The sequence below is a fragment of the Micropterus dolomieu genome, linkage group LG22 (genome assembly GCF_021292245.1).
Source record: "Micropterus dolomieu isolate WLL.071019.BEF.003 ecotype Adirondacks linkage group LG22, ASM2129224v1, whole genome shotgun sequence".
NCBI lineage: Eukaryota > Metazoa > Chordata > Actinopteri > Centrarchiformes > Centrarchidae > Micropterus > Micropterus dolomieu.
Window position 1 is genome coordinate 2,722,540 of NC_060171.1, and position 17,993 is coordinate 2,740,532.

The 17,993-nt window shown below is 46.8% G+C and overlaps 2 protein-coding genes across 5 annotated transcripts in view; both read left to right on the forward strand.

The window, feature by feature from the left end:
- Positions 1 to 1,237: 1,237 nt before the first annotated feature.
- On the forward strand, positions 1,238 to 12,372 carry lsm14aa (LSM14A mRNA processing body assembly factor a). Of its 2 annotated transcripts, none has more exons than XM_046037055.1 (9): positions 1,238 to 1,518; positions 3,074 to 3,237; positions 3,317 to 3,476; positions 4,028 to 4,351; positions 5,782 to 5,964; positions 7,739 to 7,904; positions 8,006 to 8,044; positions 8,128 to 8,368; positions 9,310 to 12,372. In XM_046037055.1, the coding sequence occupies exons 1-9, from the start codon at positions 1,398 to 1,400 to the stop codon at positions 9,331 to 9,333; spliced, it is 1,422 nt and encodes a 473-aa protein (XP_045893011.1). In that variant the 5' UTR covers positions 1,238 to 1,397; the 3' UTR covers positions 9,334 to 12,372. The 2 variants fall into 2 exon arrangements, with proteins under 2 accessions (XP_045893011.1, XP_045893012.1); XM_046037056.1 differs by having other exon boundaries at positions 9,313 to 12,372.
- A 3,195-nt stretch (positions 12,373 to 15,567) lies between these two features.
- gpia (glucose-6-phosphate isomerase a) overlaps positions 15,568 to 17,993 on the forward strand; it is a 10,089-nt gene continuing 7,663 nt past the window's right edge. For all 3 annotated transcript variants that reach the window (XM_046036672.1, XM_046036673.1, XM_046036671.1), the window contains exons 1-2: positions 15,568 to 15,885; positions 17,478 to 17,568. In XM_046036672.1, the coding sequence (XP_045892628.1) occupies positions 15,602 to 15,885; positions 17,478 to 17,568 (375 nt within the window). In that variant the 5' untranslated portion in view covers positions 15,568 to 15,601. The remainder of the gene's footprint in view (positions 15,886 to 17,477; positions 17,569 to 17,993) is intronic.

Sequence of the window (17,993 nt, forward strand, 5' to 3'; positions counted from 1 at the left end):
GGTACAAGTCCAGGTACAGGTCCAGCTACAGGTCCACGTCCAAGTACAGGTCCAGGTCCAGGTCCAGCTACAATTCCAGGTTCCGGTCCAGCTCCAGGTACAAGTACAGGTTCCGGTCCAGCTACAGGTCCACGTCCAAGTACAGGTCCAGGTCCAGGTCCAGCTACAATTCCAGGTTCCGGTCCAGCTACAGGTACAAGTCCAGGTTCCGGTCCAGCTACAGGTCCACGTCCAAGTACAGGTCCAGGTCCAGGTCCAGCTACAAGTCCAGGTACAAGTACAGGTCCAGGTCCAGGTCCAGCTTCAAACACTGGTACAAGTACAGGTACAGGTCCAGCTACAGGTACAAGTACAGGTCCAGGTCCTGGTTCAGGTGTGTGCTGCAGGTAAACTCACTGGCAATGAACTGTTGGAAGTTTTATGGATTGGAGCAATACTGTCTGAAATCAGATTCCAAGTTAGTTTGCAGAGATTATCACCAAACTTTCATAAAACAAACCAAACAATCTGGAATAACATATAAAATCTTTATTTGTTGTTTATTTACGACTGCAGAGCCAGTAAATTTGATCTCTGTTAGAATTTAACATGTTTCGACTGTTCTTCTTAAAACTCTGCATGTTGAGTCACATATCGTTTGTATAGTGTGTAAATCAGATATCTGTAAGACGGGTGTTCATGTGACCGTCGTTTAAGTGTGTTTCTAATGTTAACTAATCTTTAACTTCTAACAGCCTGTTTCTGCCCTTCAGTTCATTTTAAACACTGTTTGTCACAGCGAGACGTTTACAGAGGTTTTTCATTTTATCTGTAAATATGTGGAGAAAAGCAATGTGTGTGATCTGCAAATCAACACACAGTTAATGAGGAAATGCTGCATATTTAAGAAGCTTTAATTGAAAATGTTTCTTTTCTGTATGTATAAATTTAGCTTTTAAAGCTTTGTTGTGATGTGAGTAATATCTTTGATTAATTAATGAGACCAATCATTAGGGAAAAAAAAACAGACATTTACTCAAGTACTGCTCCTTTATGTTTACATTTGTGTATTTTGTTATTTACTTCCCTTTTATCTTGCTATGTAAGTGAGCAATACACAACAAGGAATTTCCTCCCAGGGATCAATTAAGTCTGATTTCTGAACCGACAGATCTCTTCTATCCTGCACAGATCTAGATCTCACGGCGCAGCGTAATCGCGCGATATTACGAGTTCCCGTTAGCCCCCGCGCTCAGAGCCAGTCCATGGAGGAGGAGGAGCAGGTAGCCATGTTGTAGCGGCGAGACGCGCGAGTTGGCGGAAAATAAACTGCGAGTAGAATCAGCGCAGGTACCCTCACGGTCCGGAGGAGCCCCCATCCTGTTCCCTGCTCGGACTGCAGAGCTCCAGGAGACACCATGAGCGGCGGGACGCCCTACCTGGGCAGCAAGATCAGCCTGATCTCGAAGGCCGAGATCCGCTACGAAGGGATCCTGTACACCATCGACACCGAGAACTCCACCGTCGCACTTGCTAAAGGTACCGCAGCTAGCCGGCTAATGCTAACAGCAGCTAGCGTCAGCTGCCGCCGTCTCTGACACGTCTCAGACAACATGCGATCTGGTCCCGGACGGACCAGGTGCAGGATTAACCCAGACCCGGACCACGTCAATAACGTGATCCATGTGGCTAGAGTTAGCTTGCTAGCAAGAAGTTAACAGGTTGATGCTAGCTAGGCTTATCAAGCAGTAAGCTAGGAAGCGTTCTAAAGCTAACAGCTAATAAAGCTAACCGCAACGTTACGAAGTGATTTATTACCGGAAAGGAAACAACGTTTGAGCCGCCTGTAAATCTAATTTAGGCAGGATAAATGTTAAACTCTGAGACGTGAGTCAGCTTCTCCCTCCTGGCAGCTAACGTTAGCACGTCGGCTTAGCTGTGTTAGTGCAAACCAAAAACAAACCAACCGCCAAGTTTTCCGTTTCACTTCCTCACGAGGCGGATTTAGGAGGCTGAACACCTGCCGCACAGCTCACCTGTTCACTTCAGTGAAACTTCATCAGAGCAGCTTTTTTATCCCCCGGTGAGCGGACAGGTGAAGCGTCGGCTACACGAGGCTATCTGTACATACATGGAGTACTTAAATCTATAATATATCGATCTATCTGTGCGCGAGGTTGCGTTGCAGTCTGTAGGCAGACACGCGATTCAACTCAGTGTTTCCTGCTTCTCACAATAAACTGAATATCTTTGTTCGTTTAGCTGACGCTTTTATCCAAAGCCACTTACTTGTCTTGCTCAGGGGCACACAGGTGGATGGGTCACAGTGGGGAATCAAACCCGGGTCTCACACCAAAGACATGTGTCTCCACTGAACCATCGCCACCCGACACAAACAAGACAACATGTCACCTTTGGGAGATGACGTCTTCAGATGTCACGTGTTGATCTGACGGCCGTCCAAAACCCAAAGACCTTTGATTTGTTATGATGGAAGAAGATGAAGATGAAATGTACACATTTAAAACAATTACTCAAAGATTTAAGTTTAAGAATTAGAAACTGTTTGGGTGTGTTTATTTTATTTTTTTAAACCCAGCAGCAGCCTCCTGTATCTGAGTAGGTGATGTGTTGCTGCTTGCATTTGATTTTGTAGAGCAATGATTTGGCCGGCTGTCGTCTTCATTCAACATGCTGCAAACAGATGTTGTGCCGTCAGTCAACCTGTGGGATCACAGACGGCGGGTTTTTAAAATCTGTACAGAAATATCGTGACATAACTCTGATTAAAAATAAAACAGTGACTTGTTGAAGTGAATATATTTTGGGCTGTGATGTAGAGCTGCAACTATTGATCGATTAGCTGTCAACTATTAAATAAACCTTTTTTTGAAAAGCGATTCCAGCTTCTTGGATGTTTTCTGACAGTAAAGTGAATCTGTGCTGGTTGGACAGAACGAGATATTTGAGGACGTCCTGTTGGGCCGAAGGGAAACATGAAAACGCACTCTTCTGACAGACCAAATAACTAGTTGACAGATTAATCGTGAGCTGCACGCCTGCTGCGATGCTAACGTCTGCTTCCTCCTGCTAGTGCGCTCCTTCGGCACGGAGGACCGCCCCACCGACCGGCCCATCCCGCCCCGAGATGACACCTTTGAGTACATCATCTTCAGAGGCAGCGACATCAAGGACCTGACTGTGTGCGAGCCGCCGAAGCCCACGTGCTCTCTTCCTCAGGACCCTGCTATCGTCCAGGTACGTTTCACACCTGGAGCCTGACGCGATGTTTGGTCTTCCTGTCTTTAACGTTAACCAGCTCTGACTTCCTCCTCAGTCGTCCATGAGCACCAGCTCCTCGTCTTCAGCTGCCGCCGCCCCGACCCCCTTCCAGTCTGCTGGTTCCTACGGCCTCTTCAACCGGGCTCCAGTTCCTGCCTATAACCAGTTCAGCGCCAGCCCCCTGGTTTCCCCTCAGTTTGGACCAGTCGGTGTCGGTAAGCACAACAGTTTGGCTTCAACCCGTTTTATGGGTCTGACTGTGGGAGCAGGGACTCAGCTGGGCATGATATCCAAGGGTTCAGGGTCTCTCTGTGGCTCTGGGACCACGTAAAGCATGCCATAGAAACCGAGGAGGGTCGGTCCATGGCGTCTGTGTGACTTCAAACGGTCGAGGCCGTAACTTTCCTCCGCTACATGCCCAGTAGTCAGCAACGTGACAAAACTAGTGTTGTTGTGTTCTGTCCTCTGACTCGCGGCCTCTGGGTACCCTCGTAACCGAAGGTACGAAACCTGTAGGTGGACTCTTGAAACAGCTGCTTTTAAAGCCAGTACAGTGACCTCCTCATCCCGGGCCGCAGTTTAAAGGATCGGCCCAGACTGGCTCCTGAGGTGCAGCTCCTGCCTGGTGTAGTTTGTGTGGAGGAAATGAGCCCAGCTGGTCTATAGTTTCCCTTGGAGCAGCAGGACTGACCTGTCCGGGTGCAGGTCCAGTCAGTGATCGGGTTTAGTTCGGGACCACTAACACTGACCTCTGGTTTTCCTCCAGGCCGCAGCAGCCCCAGCCTGGACCCTCTGCGGAAGAGCCCCGCCCTGGAGCAGGTGATCCAAACTGCCCCGACCGCCACGGCTCCGGCCCCCGGCCTGGGGCGCAGGAGCCCCCCTCAGGGTCGCACGGCCCCGTCCACCGCCGCTCAGAGCAGCCAGAAGGTCCAGCACCAGGATGGCGTGGACACGAGGAGGGGCGAGCCTGTCAGGGCTGGCCGTGGCGGCCAGGGCTGGTCTGCCCCCCGAACCATCTCCTCCTCGCACATCGCCGCCGCAGACAGGGCTCCCACCGCAGGGCTCCCCCACGCCATCTTCAGCCACTCAGGTGAGACCTCAGACCGGCAGTGACCTGTGCCGCTGTCCTGTGTGGACTCTCCTGAGAGCGAAACGCAGATTCAGCCTGAGCTCAGTAAATGTATTTGTCGTCCCCATGATGACCCCTCTGTTACTGCGCCGCTCACAAACTGTAAGAGCTCAAATTATAAAAAAGTTTGAAGTCAGAACAATTATTTCTCTAGCAGTGTTTCCTGTGTATTACAGAGATTACGGCGGCTTCAAAATGAACAGAAGATATTTTTTCTCGTCGTCATAACAATAAAAGCTTTAATGTCGTGTTTTGTGGCGCTGCCGTCAGTACGCTGACGCTAGCTAAAGGTCTGAACAGCTCTGAGGGTTTCTGCCAGTCGTTGGTGAGAACACGCTAAGCTAGCTGCACCTAAATCTGGAGTGCACACGTATTGGAGCCTTTACGGTAAAGGAAAGGTCACAGAGCAGCTGACAGGCAGGTTACAGTTTCTCTCTCCACAAAGACAAGAAGACCTGAAGACAGGCTGTCAAGTCTGAACTGGGTGCCACGAGCGCCACGTACAACGTAATTTATCAAACTGCGTCTGACTTTGTGAACTCAGTGCATGGATACGCACGAGACACAACATATAAACAGCGTGGAGATGAGATTAACTGGATTATTTTCACAGGAAGTGTAAAACCTGTTATAGGTGCCCATTAAAAGTAAAAAAAAAACAAAAAACACTAAACTGTTGGGAAACTTAACCAGTTTTCTGATTGGCCGAAGGGTCACATAGTGAAGCGAGCGTCCAAAGGTTTGTGAGCACAGCAGGATCTCTGAGAGGGTTATCGAAGCGCAAACACATTTACAGACGAACAAACAGATTTTCCTTTTACGCGGTGGTGATTGTTCTGCTCTGAGCGCAGCCGTGAAGTCGGCTCATCTTTTAGTCCCACATTTAAAACCAGTTGGTCTGAAGGTGGCAGACTAGTTTCCACCACTTTTCTCTCTGACCAAAAGACTCTGCTGTTCCAGGCCCAGATGCCCCGAAAGCCCCCAAACCAGAGGCTGAGCAGGCGCGAGGCGAAGGCAGGGACCCGGGTAAACGTGCCTCAGGTTAATCCCTCCTCTGAACCATCAGCCCATTCAGACTCTGCATGCCTGCCCAGCTCTCCTCTGGGACAGGGGAGCCTCGCTCTCATGCCCTCCCACCGCCTGACCATCCTGTTCTTCTTTGTCGGTGTGTGCAGATTGACGTGCTGTTCGTGTCAGTGCACGTCTGGCTGTTTTCGTGCCCTCTGAATGACTTGCTGCATTTCCTCCATGTGTGATGTGACCTTTACTTCTGTGTGCCGCCTGAAGCCCGACAGTGGATGTGCTCTCTGGTTCGCTCGAGAGACACTGTTTGTTTTGACAGCTGACGTGTTTTATTTATTTATTTATTTATTTTTAATCCTGTCATTCAGTGGCTGCCGGTGCTCCGGCTAACCGGCGTGGGCGAGGGGGCGGACACCGCGGCAGGGGGCGCTTCAACGTCCGCCGGGATGGACCCATGAAGTTTGAGAAAGACTTTGACTTCGAGAGCGCCAACGCCCAGTTCAACAAGGAGGAGATCGACAGGGAGTTTCAGAGCAAGCTGAAGCTCAAAGGTATTTAAGCCACGCTAGCATGTCGCTCTGTTTCCGGCTGCACTCGCCACCCAAACGCCTGCAGAACGGATGACGTTCCCATCAGCCTCAGCTGTACGTAGGGTGCAGGCAGCGTGGAGGGAAGTTAGTCTTTGTTAACGTGCAAACTGCCCACGGTGAGTTGAGCCAAAGCTCCTTTTAAACCTAGCAGCGTTTCCTCTGGAATCATTCAGCAGCGGCGTGATGCGAATTATAAACAACCGTTATCAACAGACTATTCTCACTGGCACGCCGTGTGAGCACGCGACGCTCGAGCCCAGTTCACACCACACCAGTTTAAGCCCGATTCGCCATTCGAGCTCACCGACCTTCCGGCTGGGATCGGGGGCAAACCAGCTTTGAACAGCTCGCCGACGCCAGACAGATTTCTAGCAGTTCGCATCCAGCCAATCAGAGCACGCTGATCCAGACTCTTTGTCTTCATAATGTTCAGCTTCATAACAAGAACCAAGTCCTGTTTCCAGATTACTTCCTGTGTCACTTTTCACCTGTTTTTTCTTTACAAAACCAGGGGCCTCATTTCTAAACGGTGCGTACGAACTAAACAGTGCTGGAAACGTGCGGACGCCACTTCCCAAGCAAAGATTGTGATCTATAAAACCAGACCTGTGCGTCCTGTAAGTAAACTGTGAATCATGCGTACGAGAAGAGAAACGGCGCCTCACATGGCAGAAGGATGAAATGAAGAGGCCTACTGCTGTGTAAAATAAATCTAAATATTCCCTCTGAGTATTCCAGGCTTAAAACCTTTCTGAATAAACAAACAGCCGTTTGACTGATTCTCCCTGAAGTGGCAAAAAATCATCATTAAGATCATTTGCAGCCACAAAAAGATCCAGATTCAGGATCAGAAAACACAAACGGAGATTCTGTTTCTGCAAAAGAACGTTATACATGTTGGACAGTTTAATCAGGAGTCACATTAATTAATACTTAATTTATTCTCCTAAATAAGGTGAACAGGAGACAAATTACATTTAAACTGATGCTGTTTTCAGCGCGTCAGTCGAGCAAATAGGAGAGCAGAGTTTCATATTTTGTTATCAGATGTTTGTTTCCTTATGGAACCAAACGCTAAGCGCCAGCGTGTGGATGTGACGCGCTGCTTGTAAAAACACGTTATGGAAAATAAAAAAACTATTTTATATCATTTCCAACAAGTCGTCTTTCTTTAACTCGTCAGCAGCTTCGTTCAGTGAGCCGACTGTGCGTATAAATAAATGTTTAAACTCAGAGGAAGTCATTTGGTTTCCTCTCTTTTCGGGGGAATCCAGATCAGTACTTCAGGGTCGTCCGGTCTGTGTGGCCCCCTCCAGCCAGCGACTAGCCAGTCACTACTCAGACGGGGGCCCCGTCCTGCAGATCGGTTTTAGAGGGGCGGAGCACGGACACGTTTAGTGACGTTTCTACGCACAGTTTTATAAACGAAACGTTGTCAGCTCGTGTAGACGTCCTGTCACCGACCAGTCACGTCGCGTGATCGCCTTCGAGACTAGTCTGCACGCGCCTTTAACTCGCTTCCTGTGCTCGTTCTTCAGAGGGCATCTACCTGGCACGTGTAACAGCAGCGTAAAGAACACGGCGGCTACGACTCGGAAACGCTGTGACATAAAAACAGAAAAAGAAATAAACATGTACAACGAGATGGGCGAAGTGGGTCGTTTAGAGTCTTCCTGTTTGGGTTGGCAGTTTGTGTCTCTGAGCTCCTATGACTGTTCGTTCTCTCATCACTCAGACGAGAAGGCGGAGAAGGCGGTGAACGGAGAGGAGAAGGTTGACTCGAACGTGGAAACGCAGAACAGCGAGGGGAACGCCGACGAGGAGTGCGACCCGCTCGGCCCCAACTGCTACTACGACAAGTCCAAGTCTTTCTTCGACAACATCTCCTGCGACGACACCAGGTAGGAGGACACCGAGCTCGGCCTTTTAACCGAACCTCCGCGAGCTCCGGCCAGACGCCAGCTGCTTCCTTCAGTAACGTGTCTGTTTTTCTTCTCTCCAGGAAAGCCAACGACAAGTCCGGCGGCTCGGTCTTCCCCAGGTCAGTGTTCATTCCAGTCTCGTAGGTCCGACCCCCCCGTCTGTAGCTGCTCCTCATCTCTGCGCTGTTTCCTCCTCCTGCAGGGAGCGGAGGCAGACCTGGGCGGAGGAGAGGAGGATGAACGCCGAGACGTTCGGCATCCCCCTCCGTCAGGGCCGAGGGCGCGGCGGTTACCGTGGACGCGGCGGTATGGGCTTCCGCGGAGGTCGGGGTCGTTCGGCAAGCCGAGGGTCCTTCGGGCCGCCACTAGGAGGAGGCGGCTTCAGGGGGGGCTACAGAGGAAACCAGGCCGGCCGGGAGTTTGCCGACCTATCGGCGTACAGGGTAAGAGCTGATTCACACGCTCTGTAAATCTGCTCCAAATCCACACTGCCGGTCAGCAGTGTTAGAGCAGCCACCATGTTTGTAGTTCTTCAACGGTCCAAAGTTTAAAAACAACGTTTCCAACATTTTCAGATCTAAAATGAACAATTAAATGAAGAAGTTTGTTTCACTGTAGGATCAACCGAAGCCCAGCTGCTCTGTCTGCCTTCATTAAGATCGTATATAAAATAAAGCTTCTGAGGTGGATGAACAGGCTGGTTTTCCTCTCCTTCCTCTACTGCAGAATAACTTGAAGTCGTTAACTCATTACTGATCCCTGAAAACTGTAGATCTCTTTATATATTGGAAATATGTCGGAAACGTTGATTTTAACTTTGAACCATTTTTAAGGTTTTTCAGAAGAACTACAAACATGGCGGCTGCTCTAAAATCTTTGGACCTGCGGTGCACAAACATTAAAAGATTCATTATATTTAATATCCAGTCCTGAAGAAATTAGTCATAGAATGTTTTGGATGGTTTAGCCCATCTACTACATGTTTAGTGTTTTTTGTAAACCATGATTCTGAAATTTTATATTTATTTGCGTTCATTTGAGCCCAGGATGAAACTCTGTAGGCGGATGTGTGAGCAGGTTCGGGGGCGTGGGAGTTTTCCTGGGAAATTACTTCTGATGGGGCCAACAATTATTTAGTTATTAGGTTCCTCTTTAAGTAACTCGACACAAAACCAAAGAATATTTAATTCACAGGGATAAATGTTGATAAATGACCTGTTAATGGGTTAAACTGCTGCTGTTCTGTGCTCTCAGACAATCTGCATTAAGATTATACTCAAAGTGTTGATAAACCTGAGGCAGCAGAATCTTTCCTCTCTGAAACAGATGGTTGTTTTTTTTAACCTAAGTGTCTGCTGTTGTTTTTTTTGTCCTTTTCTTCCAGAAGGACAACAAAGTGGCTGCGTAGTCTCAGCGGGAGGAAGAAGCTGCAGGAAGGTGGAGCTTCTGCAGTGGAAAACGAAAATAATGAAGATTGTCTGCTAGTTGTATGTTTGTCACCAGCACTGGTTTAGACTGCTGCGATACGACAGCGCAGTTTATCAGAGAAACACTTTAAAAAGTCCAGATCTCTTCAAAATAATTATGTATAAATGTCATATTTCAGAGGGGTGTGAGTCATTTCTTTAGTTTTTCAACGATGTTCCCCTTTCCCGAACCTGGATCTGACGTAGCTTTACTGGGGGGTGGGTTCAGTTCACCTGTCACCTTTCTAACATGTATTTTTCTACTATTGCTTAGACGTTCATCCTGTGGTGTAGTCGGCCGCTCGCCGTCGCGTCGCCGCGTTCCGTTTGACTGTTTACTTCAGACGTTCCTCGCCGTCTCGTCCTAACGCTGCCGGTAGATCTCCACACGTGTACTGGGCTCGTTCTTGTGGTAGCTTTTACTCCCGGTGTACGAGCAGAGAGAGGTCATAGGTCAGATTTCAGTCGCTTCCTTTTCGTCTTATGCTTTATGTGATTTACTTGGTTGATGAGCTTCAGTTAGTTTGAGCTGCGGCGCTTCCTGGCAGATCGGCCGGGCCCGTACGGAAGATCTGACAGGAAAGCAAGTCAAACTAACTAAACTAGAAAACACTTCTGTGTGCATTTACTGAAAAACACGTTAACAGGAGAGTAGTTTTTTTTAGTGGTTTGTCTTTAATAGCTGAAGCGTTTTCCGCGTTAAATCAAAAAAAGAACAGTGAAGATTCAGTGTGGACCAGCAGAGAGCAGCACAGACCTGCCAGGACTGAAGTTTCAGAGACGAGAACCTGAGCAGAGAACACTTTTGTAGTACTTTAATACACCATCTTAGCTGCTGGACAGTAAAACACACATCTCACTTTTTTGTTTTCTAACTTCAAAATAAAATAATCTGTTATTAAAGACAAAAAGCTAAATCATTCTTTCGTTGACACATAACTGTTTTATCTCTTATTATTATTATTGGCATTTTAGAGCTTCCATATCTGAAGCCGTTTGCACTTTTCTCAGCCGTTCCTGCAGATGTTATTACTTAGAGTTGTTTGTCGGGCTGCTTCACGAGACACACTAATTTATACCGTGAGCCAGGCTCAGCAGCCCACCTCTTACAGTTCACTCGACCTCGACGGCACTACCTTTATCCCGCAGCACTGCATGGTGGTCGACGGCCCGCTGAAGCTACAGGAAGTGATGTCAGCTGTGCATAGAGAGCGTGCTAGCTGTGCGTGTAGCAACATAGTTTTCTAGCAATATTCATACTTTTATGAAGGATCGGGTCTGATAAATTATGACTGAATAATCCGACGACATCCTGGCCTGGCATGATTTATGTACTTACAAACTTATGCAGATGAGATGCTGTTTTCCGTTCCTGAGGTGGTCTTCAGCTAACGGAGTCTTTGTAACTGACAGATGGAGATTTCAGGGGGGCTGTTGATGCAGACCTGGGGTCAAACACGGAGCGCTCAGCCTGTCTGTTTGTTTCCTGCTGTTTTGCTTCAGTGTCTTTGTCACTCGCAGCAGGTTAACAGGTTACAGAAGTGAAATGAAGATCTGTGTTGACCCGGGTTTGTTCCTGTAAACACTGTCGACTAAATGGCTTCGACTCCGGAACGAGGGAATGACCGCTGACACGCAGAGCCTCCTCTAAAGTACTTTAGTTGTGCTCAGGAAATAAAGTGAAATGAGATTTGTCTTGATGCGAGAGGCTAACGGCTAACGTCACATCAAAGATTAGAGAAATCGGTGTTGCTGCTGCTGAACTGGAGTGCACATGACTTTAAAACCTTGAACTGACCTTGGGTGAGTTTCCTCTCTGTTATAGAAGCTTTGCATTGAGACACTGAAGCCATTAGTTTAACTGCTGAGAGTCTTTGGGAGCTTTGAGTTGCATCCAACCAGACAAGGTGGAGTGTTTCACCAGTCAGTTTAACTATGACGTGCTCAAATAAAAACACTGATAAAGAGCTGAATGTTTACTTATTTTCTCTTAAAGCTGTTCAGTCTCATTCTTTATAACGACGATCGGGATGGAAATTTAAAATCTTAAAGCAGTAAACGAAATGTGAGACAGAAAATAAGGAGAGGAAACTATTTTCAAATCAACAGTTCATCATTTAAAGACACAGTGAGGAGAGACGGTTAAATAATTTTACTTTGGGTTTGAAAATGCGCATTTAAAGGTGGCGCCTTTTTAATGATGGATCAGTGTCTTAATTTATTAAACAGCCCAGAAAGTTAAACTGTCAGATGTGGCTCAAAGCTTCTAACAAACTGATCCACCACCGCGGGCCGGGGGCCGCCGTCTGGGTTTGTTTCTTTCGTGGGGGAACTGGCTCGGTTACAGACCGCGGTGGTTCTCGACTCTTCAGGTGTGTTTGCACGTCAGAGCTGGAAAGAAAATTCTTGTTTAAACCGCGGGTCTGGATTACGGGCCGGGGCCCCCGACCCTCCGAGGGCCTTAAAGCTCCTTCATCAGTTGATATTGGCCTCACATGGTGCGTTAAAATAAATAAATGCCAGGGGTCAGTCAGTTGGGGCCCCCGGTGTGTTGATCCGGCCCTGCCTGTTGTATAAACTCGCTCATTATTAGACTTAAAGTGAATAATTACAAAGTTTGAGGCACATGTCAGGTTCCTGAGAGCAGAGTCTGATTGGAGGGGCGGGGGGGTATTTAAAAGAAGTTAGAAGTTCAGGTCTGGTTTGGACCGGTGTTGTATAAAAACGCTCACAACACTACATGTTGCTCGAATCTCACCACACTGGGTGCAAACAGAACTGTTTGGATAAAGAATGACGGTTGTCGATGCAATAACTGACGGGATGGTTGGAGCAGCAGCAGGAGGCCGGGGGCGCGTTTGTTCTCCGCCTCCTGTAACACTCTGGAGTCCACATGTCTTTGGACCCAGCATGGCGTCCTCCTCTGTGGGCCTCAGCGGCCCGGGGTTTTTATTAAGAGCAAATAAAAAACTTGTTCATTAGTTTGTGTCGGCCTCCGTCTTCTCTGTTCTCAGATGTGGAATATATATATAATAATAATAATATATAACTCCTGTTTTCATTACAGGTGCCTACAAAGTGTGTTGATGTTTCATCAGGACATGGAAACAAGTCAGTCATTGAAACACCACCTCACACACATTAGGTCACCTCTACATTTTTTTAAAGGGAAGAAAACTGTTTCAGCTTCTGTCTGAGGTCAAATTAAATGAGAGACCACAAAACAATCAGGCCTTCTGGATCTAATCGGTTTCAGTGAATCTAAATAAAAATTCTTTCACAAATGTAGTGAACATGGAGTGTTTTTACGTTTTGTGTAACAAATAGCGAGTATCAAGTTATTGTACAAATAATCCAACTTTGTGTCCATAATCATATCCTCTTCACAGCAACACGGGTCTGTAGTATGGGCACTATTCTGCCTCCATACCCCCATATAGAGCATGCGCAGTTAACATAAACAGGGTACCCGCGGGGTCTTGAAAGTATTAAAAAAGTCTTAAATTTCATATTCCAAAAATAAGGCCTTAAAAGTCTTAAATTTCATATTCCAAAAATAAGGCCTTAAAAGTCTTAAATTTCATATTCCAAAAATAAGGCCTTAAAAGTCTTAAATTTCATATTCCAAAAATAAGGCCTTAAAAGTCTTAAATTTCGTTTACCAAGGTCTTAAAGTTTTTCTTGTCCTTTCGTAATTAATGCTGTTACGTGCTGTAACGTGTAATACTTTGTGTGTGTGTGAGACTTTATAATATCCTGTATTTGGTGTGACTGATGTCACACGGCGGCACAGGTACACGTTCCTCTTTACGTCAGTGTTCAACTTTACGCTCTGGACTGTGAAGTGTTCGCGGTGCACGAGACTCTGGCATCCAAACTCTGCGCGAATGAGTCAGTTGTTAGAAAAGAAAAGAAAAGAAAACGTCTCTGACGGGCTACTAACATCTATCCACCACTCAGACTGGGCGAGTGTCTGAAATTCAGAAAGCCAGAGATACGAACAAGTTGGCGGACGAGGCCGAGCGCGGTGGCGCTGAGGTTTGCGCAACAAGCTGATCGGTACGCGAGCCGGTGTTGTGCCGAGTTTGTCCTGCCTGTCGAGAAGTGCATCCAAATAATGCTTTTAAACGCTATAATAGTCTTTGTGGGCTTCATCAATGGTGATAAATGATTCGAAGTATATATTTTATGAACGTTTATTAGAGTCTTTAATATTTTAATACACTTAGTAGAAGTACTATTCCTTGACATTCAGTAAATATATGTGGTGATAACGCTGTTTGATCAATGAGCGCTGCAAAGTGTCTGACAAGGACCTAAAGAGGTGGATGCATAATTCGGCAGATCAAATCTTGTAGGCTACCTGCCGAGATTTGCATCCACCTCGTTTCTCAGCATAAATTACCGTTAACACCCGCGAGGTGCGCGCAGTTCTCGGCAGGCAGGCGGAATTCGGCACAACACCTGTCACACTGTGGGGAGCGCTGATGGAACAGCAGAGCTGCAAGACCCGCTGCAGGTTACTGGTCAGTTGATGTTACAACAGAGAGACAGGTGTGCATGAGACTACTACTGTTGTAGGCTAGTCAAACTAACGCACGTTAAACTTAATTCTCCACTTCAAGCGGCCTTTAGATGTTTAGAAAAACAGAACAGGATGAATAATCACTGAAGCAATTAGCATTATGTTACTTTACCTTGTCTAGTCAAGGTGCAACTAATTGCAGCAACTCCATACCACACAATTTGTTAGTATTTTTGTAGTATTTTTTCACCCCTTAAGAGTTCTTAGTGCACAAATATTGTATTCATTTCATGGGTGTCATTTACACTGTGGACACTGGGTACATGTCTCCGTCACTGTTTTTTAAAGCATATGTTAAATATGTTCTGAAAATGGTTTGCAACAAGAAATGTTTAAAAAAACAAAACAAATATTTGAGAAAGTTTTATTTGCACAATAAGAAAACATGCAATGCAATTTCACCAACGGACATTTTGAACAATTTTGCATCAAACATAATTTCAAACCCTTAAAATCAGACTTTACTAAATTACATAGAGCACTACCCCAAGAATATGTCTTTCTAACAAGAAACATTTTGGCATATCATCCAATACAACCACAATTGGCCCCACTATCAATCCAAGGGATCTTTGTTCTGGATGGAAAATGCACTAACCACTTTATTAGAAATTGTTTTACTGAATACCTTTACCCTGAAAGACAAAATAAAAACAACATCCTACAAAAATTTGAAAATATTAAGAACAATGTATCTAACACTCCCTATACCCCCCAAAGTGAAAGAAACACACTTCAAAGTAATGAACAACATTTACCCCTCTAAAGAATTACTGAGACTTCGCGTTGGCATAGATGATGTGTTTTTCTCATGTAATGTGATACAGACATTTTGGTGTGATATACATAAATGGTTTAAGCAACAGATGTCCTCAATCCCAACCTCTATCTCCAGAGACAACATAACATTGGGATTGATATTGCAAAGCAAGGGTGATGAGCTCTGTACTAATACAATTGTATTGTCTAGCTAAATTTTTCCAGGAAACTCAACAAACGTAACCTATTGGCCTCAGGTGAAGATACCAACGATGGTCGTTCAGTCTTGGCCACAGGTAGTCTCAACGACTGTAACGACCGTCGTCACAACACCAAGGAATACTAACGAACCAGCGGTATCGATGACCCGGGCCAACGACCCCACTGAGGTTAAATAGCTGAGTTTCCCTGCCAGTCAGTCAGAACTGAAGAAGTCCTTTGGATGAGGGACGAAACGTCTTCCAGTATCTTCAACCAAGTCCAGTTGCCCTTCATTTTAACCATCGTTGGATAACTATGACCTGGATGACTGAGAATCTTCATAGACAAATTTTTCAATCACAAATGTAGAATTGTGAAGTCATCTCATCTTTTTTTTTTATTATTTTAAACTATATATAAAATCCTTAAAAATGCTGAAAGGTCCTAAAGCACATATATATGACACTAAAACACTTCCCAACTGAGGTAAATAGCTGAACAAAGTAAATCTTGATATTTTCAACAAGAGAGAGGGGAAAAAAAATTCGACCATGCGCAGTTAACCTACAGTATGGGTACTAATCTGCCTCCATACATTACGTCGAACGTGCGCAGTAACGCTCCATAGAATATAGTTCAGGCACTAATCTGCCTCCATACTGAGTATGAGGTTGTGTCCGTGCCCTGGGGCGGGGTCTCGGCAGCCATTGGTGCAGGCCGGTCTGCCCACCTCCGTCAGGCCGACTTTATCTCCTCCTCAGCGCCACACAGAGTCCAGTCCAGCACCTCAGAGGCCGCAGGAACACCACGAACCACCACAGACCCTCATCATGGCGCTGACTAACGACCCAAACTACCGGAAGCTGGAGCAGTGGTACAAAGCCAACGCCGGCACCCTCAACATGCGGGACATGTTCGAGTCCGACCCGGACCGGTTCAGCAAATTCAGGTTTGAAAACAGACCCGAGCCTTTAGGGCAGCGGACACGGTGATGCAGGGGAGGGAGGGCGGAGGTGGGCGTGATGCTGACAGCCAGCCAGCCTGTTGGGCCTCCGGGCAGCTCAGCTGGATCCGTACAGGTGGGTTTCTGACACCGTCGCACGAGGCTGAACGATCCGCGGAACGCGTCCAATTCTCGGCGTGTTTCCCTCCGAACATCCGGGAGCTTCTCCGGTGCTCCTGAGAGAGACAAGGTCATCGGTTCACGTCCTGACCGGAACCGTCCCCAGCTGTGCTTCTGTAATATTCACACCCGCTCTCACCTGTCTTCTCATACCAGGTGCCGGACCTGGTTTAAAGCGAGCCGCTGGGCCTCGGATCGGCCGGGAATCAAACCAGCGGGCTAACGTTAGCAGGCGCGCTAATGTCACAGCATCCATTATCGGACACACTGCAGCCGGGCTGAACGCGTTTCCTCCTTTGAACATTTTAAATGTTTAATAAAGTCACCGACTGACCGGGGACCGTCCGTGCGCGTCACCTGCCGTCCGTGCGCGTCACCTGCTCGTGTTTAACATGATAAATGTTTGATAAATCGCTGCTAAAGCTAAAAGCTCTTATAATGGCCGACACTGAAGAAGGAAGAGACCTGTAAGTTCTTTAAAACCAGACAAGCGTTCCTCTCCTGTTCTCCGTGTCCGGTCTTTCAGGTGAGCCTGGGTCTCCGCTGCAGCACCGGGACCGTCCCTCCTCCTCCGGGTCGGTGTCTACGTGCGCTGCGGCGCATCTTCCCCGGATCAGCTGCCAGACAGGAACCACTGTGGTGTACAAGTACTACTAAAAGTACTGCAGTATCCATGTAGATACTCTAGTAAACATAAAAATACTGCTGCGATGTTTTAATTAACTGGCAGATATTCCAGTTTCTGATCAGAAGCCTCGTGCTCTCTGCGACCAGTAGGATTACGTCATCAGGTTACTGCGTGTTTATCAGTAGGTGAGCCAATCAGAGCAGAGGACACCGACTTAATCACCAACGGTTAGAGTAATCGGTTGATCATCAGTCGTCGTCTGATGATAAACTGATGTTTTACACTTTGGGACATTTTGATGATTCAACGCTTCAGCTGCTCCATCATCAGTGACTCTGCAGATCTGCTGGACCGCCGCGACCTGCTCTAACCTGCAGTGAGGCCACGCCACATGTCCGCTTTGCTTAATAAAGTACTTTAAATAATTAATCAACTTTCAAAATAGGTGTTGATGAACAGGACGACTTGATTTGTGAACCGTGTCCGCTGCCTTGTCTGAAGTTGTCTTCGTGTGCTGAATGATTGGATTTGAGCCCTGCAGCCGCCGCCGGTTTAGTTCCAGTGGATTTATAACTGACTGATTTTAGTAATAAAGATAATTTTGTATAAGAGATCAGAGAATTGACCGACTGTCTAACATCTAATTTATATGAAAAGCAGCACATTTATTAATGACAGAACCTGCTGATTGGTTGATGATTGGTTGGCTGGTTGATGATTGGTTGGCTGGGCCGTAGTGGCTCTGAAGCAGGAAGCTGCACAGTGAGGGTGAATGTTTGTGTGTCGACAGCACGACTCTGCAGACGGACGATGGAGAGATCCTGCTGGACTACTCCAAGAACCTCATCAACCAGGATGTGCTCGCCATGCTGCTCGCCATGGTAACTCACACACACACACCTGTAACACGCACACTGTGCAGGGGCCGCCAGGTGTGGCCGTGGTAACAGGTGAGCTCAGAGGAGGTTTCTGCTTCAACTGACAGATCAGAGCCAATCAGGAAGCCAAATGTGAGCGTCATCGTTTCCACCTGTTGTCACCGTCGCGCGCCGCCCCGGAGTCTAAAACCAGCAGCCCTTTTCAGACTTTGTATAAATCCTTTTGAATCACTTTAATGAACCTCACAAAGATATTTAATGGGTTTTAAACACTCCTTGGAGCGTCTGCAGTTTAGCACGCCGTCTGAGGCGCAGGAGGAATGATGTCATGTTAAAACTCCAGATGCAGGAAGCAGCAGCAGCTTTTATGTGTCGGCTTTAAGTGTTAATGAGTTAGAACAAGCTTATATTCAAAACAGTGAATTAAA